The following is a 7632-nucleotide window of genomic DNA, read 5'->3' as shown; positions in this document are numbered from 1 at the left end:
TTTCTTGATTCGGAAAGAAATTAAATTGGTTGTAGCTTTGAATTATGAAGGTGGTTTAAAAAATGGCCTGCCAGGCCACCACCCGTCTGAGATGTCTGCTATGGGACTTCTGCTGTGAAATTTCTGTTACGTGAGATGGGACACAAAACTTTGTCACAATTGGTGTTAATAGAATGAATATAAATCAATTACTACAAGATTTTAAAATAAAGATGACATCTGTCCTTACAGTACTGGTTTTTCCTAATAACAGGGGCACTTGCTGAAGCATCTTAAGTAAAAGTGGGGGAAAAAAAGAAAAAAATTCACTACACGCAGCACAAAATGAACATCAGTCCTGATGGTGAAGGCATCACTTCATGAAGCTCTGCAACCAGCAAGCACAGAGACTGTACATAATTTTCCGTACCCTTCTTATTTTGTTCCCACATGCAGGCAAACAAACAGTGAGCAGAATTCTTTTAAGGGGGAAAGTAGGAATTCCTACAAGGTATAAATCCACTAAATTTACTTGCATGTGCCAGTTACAGAAAGGTCTTTTCACATTCCTGTGCAGCTCCAAGTCGTCTTGCCAGGGTAGAATAATTCCGGAAGCAACTTTGACTCTTGTATTTCACCTGTGGTATTTGCCATCTTTTTTTTTGTGAAGGCTGAAGACCATGACTCTGCTTTACCTTTGCAGATCCTTTCATAGGAAACTTGTACGTATATAATCTGGAAAGGTTAGCTCACCTATGGAATTGTTGGGTTAACTTCTGGCACAAGTGAAATTGTGGTTTGCTTTGAGACTATCATAGCATGAAATGACACCCAGTTCCAATGTGGTAAGCCAGATCTTGCAAGTATGTTTTGGTAACCTATGTTTACTAAAAATACATTTCTCTAACAATGCTAATTCACTTTTGCTTGAAAGTCCTAGTCTAGGGAAGTAAGAAGCTGTGATGCTAAATTGTGTGGCGCATCTCAGTGCTGGAGAACCTCTAAGCAGAGGGAGAACAAAACTTCAACTTCCAGTCAGGCAACAGAGGAAAAACAGGTGATGGGAGAGAGGGGACATGCCTGAGATGTCTGGTATAGACTGATGTGGTGGCCACACATACATGCACATCTAGGCCTTGTCTTTTCTCAAGCACTGATACCAAAGAGCTGTAAGTTCAGTTGACTGGAGTGACAGCTCCATGTTTTGCACTATTCACAACAGATCTGGGGTGAAACACCATTGCTCTGTGTTAATAGTGCTTGTTTGCCTGATTAGGTGGAAGAGCACTGATAATGGGACACAGGCATAGGAAGATTTTCTTCTTTGTAAGTTAACTTGTTTGTTTTTTTTTTTTTTTTTCTCTTTCATACCAATGTTTAGATGCAGCTTGTGTTTGGGTTTGGTTTTTGGTTTGGTTTTTTTTTTAATTTGCTTATGGTGAACTTTACTTCTCCACACTTGTTACTTCACATCTGTTTGACAGCTATAACCACTGACTTAAGATGTAAGCACTTTAAAAAGTTAAATCTTTATTTGGGAATTCTTCCAGCAAAATGATCCAGTGGAGTATTCAGAATTATAGTCCAAGGCAAGGAGTGAAGTATACAAAATGCAGTCCTAAAAGTAATCCCAAGAAATCAGTGGGCCCTCTTCCGTCTTCCTTTACCTTCAAAAAAATCAAGGGGAAGCCAGGAAGCATTATTTGCCAATAAACTGAGGTGGTCGTTTCTCCCTGAAGGCAGCCATCCCTTCCTGACGGTCTCTTGTGGGAATATTCTACATTTAAAATAAAAAAAAAAAAAAGGAAAAAAAAATTGTTGTATCTTTCATTGACAAGTCTGATGCATTTTTAAGTACTGACTAGTTAGTAGTGGTCCAACACTAAGATTGCTTTTCTTTCAATGATGAAGTCCCGCCTTCTGCATTTTGCAATTAGGAAAATAAAGAGACTGGGTTGTACTATAAATCACAAGCAAAGCATCTAAGACAAAGACCATAGACCACAGAACTGTGCAAGAAAACAATTTTCCGTAAATTGAATATTTTACCATCTTAAAATACAGTGAGAGACACAGCAGTTACATTGTTCCGTTAGCTGAGAAAGGGGCATGCTCTCAAAACATGTCAGAAAGAATGACTACAGGAGGAATCTGGTTTTTAATTTGTTGAACCATTTGTAAAGTCATTCTATAATTAGCATGTTGTTGAAACTAAGAATATACAATTACTTCAGACAGAAGGGTATTTAAAGAAGGACTTTGGTCCCAGGCAGGCTGAGAGAAGCAGCTAGGTATGACACAACAGTTAATATTCCGAAACAAATACCTGGAACTGCACTCAACCGTGTTCTCAAAGCTTTGGATTTAGCTGCTAGTGTTCCTTTATAAAGAGGAGAATATAAGGGGACACTGAATCTTTGGGCTTTCTCTGGAGCCGCCAACATAGGAAAGACATGCACCTGTTGGAGCAGGTCCAGAGGAGGCCATGAAGATGATCCGAGGGCTGGAGCACCTCTCCTATGAGGAGAGGCTGAGAGAGTTGGGGTTGTTCAGCCTGGAGAAGAGAAGGCTCCACAGAGACCTTATTGTGGTCTTCCAGTACCTAAAGGGGGCCTACAGGAAAGCTGGGGAAGGACTTTTTACAAGGGCATGTAGTGATAGGACAAGGGGGAATGGCTTCAAACTGGAAGAAGGTAGATTTAGAATAGATATTAATAAGAAATTTTTCACTCTGAGGCACTGGAACAGGTTGCCTGGAGAAGTTGTGGCTGCCCCATCCCTGGAGGTGTTCAAGGCCAGGCTGGATGGGGCTTTGAGCAACCTGGGCTGGTGGGAGGCGTCCCTGCCCATGGCAGGGGGGTTGGAACTCTGTGATCTTCCAGGTCCCTTCCAACCTAAACCATTCCATGATTCTATGAATATCTGGCTTTAGAAAAATGTACAGTTGTTCCTTTCAGGAATGTATTTTTGAAGGTAACCCTACCTGGGCGTAACACATCCCCTCAATAGCCATCCCTGATGCAATGTCAACCTGGGGAGGAGAGGGAAAGCGTGAGATTTGCCTGAAGTACAGCCCTCAAAACTACTTCAGAGTCCCCAAATCAATAAACATTCACTTGTAGTGAGTGACCTTCACTCCTGTATTAGAACTACAGTGTATTAGAACTACATCTGTGGAAAAAAAAATCCTGCCCTGTTAATTTTGTCTTTACAGAAAATTTTAAAACCCCTGAAATGGTTTTAAATGCCTTGTCTAAACAAGGATTATAACTCATCTGTTATAAATTACTAAAGTAAAAATGTTTAGAAGAGTTGCCAGTCTGCTTCATTTCAGTGAAAATAAAATAATTACCTCCATTCCTCTGTTTATTGCCAGTTTTCCCATTTTCACAGCAAATGGAGCCTTTATTAAAAAAAACAAAACAACAAAACAACACAAACAAGGAAACCAAACTACAATAAACATTTAAAAATAATTAAAGCCACATTGGCTCATAATTGTGTAGTTCTATCATTATCCTAGCTCCAAATGACCTTTTAGTCTACAGAAATTTGCAGTTAAGTTAATAAGTATTTTTAAAAAACAATTTGGTGTTATCTAAAATTAATAGATGTAAACGGTGCAAGGTTTCAATGTGTCCTGCGGGTCTGCATAACCACAACTGGGAAGTAAAACTGTCCTCTGGGTTAAGCAGCTGGATTAACACTCCTTCCCACAGAAACCGCGTTCGCAAAAAAGGATGGAGTTAAGAGACCTAAACATCATGAGTGAAGACTTTAATATTTCATGCAAAGAAATTTCAATTATTTGTTTGCTCTCTCTTAAGGAAAGCAGAAATGCCTTTTTTACACCCACCACATGAGTACTACACTTACCTGAGGAAGGATTTCTTTAGCCAAAGTTAATGCTCTCTGGTACGCTGCATCTCCGTCACTGTTCTGTGGCACTGCGTGATTTACTAATCCCATTGAGAAGGCTTGTTGTCCGTCAACCTGTCTCCCAGTGAAAATGAGTTCTTTTGCAAGACCTATTCCAACACATCTGGGCAGGCGCTGGGTTCCACCTTATGACAACAGCAAAACCACCGTTTTCCATTTGAGAAATGCGCAAAACCCAGTAATATTTTGTTTCCGTATATAGCAAGGAGGTTTGAAAAAAAAATGATAAAAAGATCACATGTTTCTTTAATGACTACTAGCTGAGTATGTCAACACTTTGTGAGGCATCTGAAAGGCTTCAGCATCCTTTTCATTATTTTGATAAACAGGAAAAGGTATAAATGGACTTTCCTACACACATAGCAAGTCCAAGATGGGGCTTGGAACAGAAGTCTTGACTCAGATCTCTTGGGTCACTGTAAGATGCTACTTCTAATTTACATTCAAAACATTTAAAATGCTCTAATGGCAAAATACTTCCCATACACCTGAGGAAATAAGCGACTGACGATTTAATGAAGGTTACCTGCTCCAGGAAGAAGCCCTCTTGTGGTCTCAATAAGGCCCATTTTAGCTGATGAAGCTATTAAACAAAAAAAGCATTTATTTACTTTTTGATTTGTATAACTACAAATTTTCCCTACTGAACTGATTAATAAAAACATAAACTGTCAATACTGAACTGGAACTCCATTTCTCTGGGTAGCTAGCTAGAAAGTTTGAATACTGCACTGCTTAATCAATGTCCATCTCAAGTCAGATGAGGCGTGTGTAGTATGGCTGCTTACCCCTAATGTAGCAATTTTATCCAGAAAAAATGAACCTTGGGTCCATACTAGATGAAATGGAATGGATGGAAGGATGGAAACTGAAGAATGAAGTCTTCAAGTCCAAACTGATTTAAGTAGGGAAGGTTAAATCTAGCCAGAGTGCTGATTCAACATTACATCATAATAAGTATTTAATACTACCAATAGTTTTCTGAAGAAATCCTGATCTTGTCTAAAAATAGGCTTTACTTTTTAAGCACAGAAACTGCTTTCCCAATAGTAACTAAATGTCACAATTTCGGGACAAACGCCTACTCATTTCCTGAACTAAGTTCCTCTCTTAGCCTACTGGATTACATTAACAGTCAGCTATCATGCGTCTAAGTTCTCTTTAAAATATAGTCACCAATTACAAGAAGAATCCTACATTAGGCAACACACAAACCTGCTACTCGAAGGTCACAAGCTAACGCCAGTTCCAGTCCACCACCCAACGCGTAGCCATCTATTGCGGCAATGGTGGGTACAGGCAGGGCGGCTAGAGGAGACAATACAGATTATATAGTTTTGTTCCAGAAGTTCTGTTCCACTCACTTCTGAGATTTAAATGCTTAAATTCTAAAGCTTTTAGTAGTTCTCAAATTCAAAATCGCTCAGGAATTCATTTTCTTCTGCCACAAACTTTCTGACTGTCTGTAAACAGTAGAAACTGTCTTTTTGGACTTCTCCCTTCTTTGTAAGAATGCAAAACATTCTTCTTACATGCAAATACAAAGTACCGCAACACAAAACAGGATGAATTGTCTCCTTGCAAATTTATGATGTGAATATCCAGCTGTTGCAGTTCAAACAGTCAAAACAAAGACACCATCTCTAGGCGCCGTTACAAGGATCTGCTTTTCTGGTGCTTCTGTTAGCCAAGGCTCCTGAACTCGGTGAACACTGTTGTCACCTCACAGTTGAGGAACCTGAGGTACCTGGAGATGAGCTGCTTGGTAAGATACCTTTTTAAATACAGCTGCGGCTGCAAGCAGACCTCAGTGTGCTATTCTGTGCTGTAACTACACTCACCCCCCCAACTGCTTCTGTAGTTTGTGAGACAGGGTCATTCTCTCCACACTGCTGTTTGGTTTTTAATTACTGCAATTCTGATTGGTATTTTAGTCAGATTCCACTTTGGTATTCCTCTCTAGCGAGAGCAGAATAATTCATAAATAGGGGAAGAAAATCAATTGCAGAAGCCCATTTTCTTTTCGCAAAAAAAAAAAAAAAAGGGGGCAGGGGAGTTGTAGGCACAAAAACCTTGACATTTAACAAATCCACTTTGCAAATCCATTCAGAGATGCAAATCCATGTTTTCAGGTCATTACCATACCATGAGTGCTTCGGAGCATGTAGTGAAAGTGGGACAACCAACACAGCTCATTTTCTCTAGCACTGTCTCCCAAGGATTCCATATAACTGCATATAGCATGCTTTGTTATGCAAGGTACTTAGTGTGTGTGTGTGTGTGTGTGTGTGCGCACGCGCTGCTCTTCATCATGGAAAAGGCAGTACTGAAATGCCTCTTGTCCTTGGAGCAGCAGGAGGGTAGCTGGTATTTCATTCTAATCAGATCTTTGTTTCAGGCATAAGCTGGAGCCATTTGGGAAGCTATTCCAAAATGGATAACCTGCTGGGGCTAGCACCTTCCCCTCCTGAAGCATTTCTAAATGTCTCAGGCAGTCTAGGACAAATATTCAACCGAGATAATTGTTTACCTATTTCATCCATGAGATTTCTCAGCCTTTTAACAAAGTGTCCAACTTCTGCATCATCCATCTTCGCACGTTCCTTTAAATCTGCACCTAAACAGAGGAGAGAAAGGTTAGAATCCAGGAACGGGGAAAAGACATCTGAACTGTGTTTTCTCCTGTCCCTCTCAGGGGACAGACCATTTCAGAAGTCCTGAAATACAGTGTTCGGGTTAAGTACGGTCAGTGGCAGTTGGAGTGTGGCCATCTGGGCTGGAGCAGTGGCTAGGGTGCTCCTCTGTGCCCTTTGAACAGGTTTCACAGAGGAGCAGAAATCATTGTATGTAAGGACGATAACCCATAAAACTGGAAACCAAGGACTTCAACAGCAGAGGCATCTGTGCTTGAAGATGGTTATAAATGGGAAACAAACAGCAGCACCATGCAGCCTGTGTGGCTCTTCATTAAACACATCTTCATCGCTGAAGCTGAGAGGCAGACAGGTAAAAGAGAAGAAGGTGTTTGTTATTTGCTACATAAAAGCCAACCCGTTTTTGCTTGTAGCAGGCAACTGCTTTTCTGCACGCTTTGATGAGCACACAGCCATAAGAGCCATCAAATTGTTTTAACAATAGTTCGCAGAGCTGTTGTTACCTACCAGCACAAAATACACCTTTCACCTCACTCTTGAACACCACCACGCGAACCTTCTCATCAAAGCGGAGTTGTTCCAGAATGCTGAACAGCTATGAGGGAGGGAGTACAAATAAGAGAAGAAAAACTTTAAGCATATGGATGCATATACTGAAATTATAGCAAGCTCCTAATCTATAACGAAAGTTTCTTTTTTTTCCCCCCACCCCCCTGCGGGTGCCAGGAATTTCCCAAAAATCATATGTGGAGCCAGCAGGATCCTTCCGTGACAGCCTCAGAACGACACGTTTCCCCATCTCTTTTTTTCTTCCATTCAGAGACAAACCTTCGCTGTACCTTAAACTCCCCTTCCTGCCCAGGCGTGTGCCTTCCTGTCCTGTATCAACCTTGAACAAACGATCTGTTAAGGTCTGACAATAAGTATGTTTTTGCTGAAATTATGCAAGTAAGGACATTAACTTGCTTCTGAGCTAGTGAACTTAAATAACTCCAACATCTCTGTCCAGTCCTCATCTGAAGTTACTGCAGTACAGCCATATCCCGATCTCTTTTTCTTC

At 40.6% G+C, this 7632-nt stretch overlaps 1 protein-coding gene across 1 annotated transcript in view; it reads right to left on the bottom strand.

Annotated features, from left to right (window-relative positions):
- Positions 1-1492: 1492 nt before the first annotated feature.
- The window catches only part of ECHDC2 (enoyl CoA hydratase domain containing 2), a 6343-nt gene continuing 203 nt past the window's right edge, over positions 1493-7632 (bottom strand). The window contains exons 2-9 of the mRNA XM_009884613.1: positions 7080-7167; positions 6449-6535; positions 5134-5226; positions 4445-4501; positions 3856-4043; positions 3332-3382; positions 2963-3010; positions 1493-1756 (exon numbers count right to left, since the gene is read on the bottom strand). Of these exons, the coding sequence (XP_009882915.1) occupies positions 1679-1756; positions 2963-3010; positions 3332-3382; positions 3856-4043; positions 4445-4501; positions 5134-5226; positions 6449-6535; positions 7080-7167 (690 nt within the window). The 3' untranslated portion in view covers positions 1493-1678. The remainder of the gene's footprint in view (positions 1757-2962; positions 3011-3331; positions 3383-3855; positions 4044-4444; positions 4502-5133; positions 5227-6448; positions 6536-7079; positions 7168-7632) is intronic.

The sequence above is a fragment of the Charadrius vociferus genome, unplaced genomic scaffold, assembly GCF_000708025.1.
Source record: "Charadrius vociferus isolate BGI_N301 unplaced genomic scaffold, ASM70802v2 scaffold163, whole genome shotgun sequence".
NCBI classification, from domain to species: Eukaryota; Metazoa; Chordata; class Aves; order Charadriiformes; family Charadriidae; genus Charadrius; species Charadrius vociferus.
This window is presented reverse-complemented; position numbering and strand designations above follow the sequence as displayed.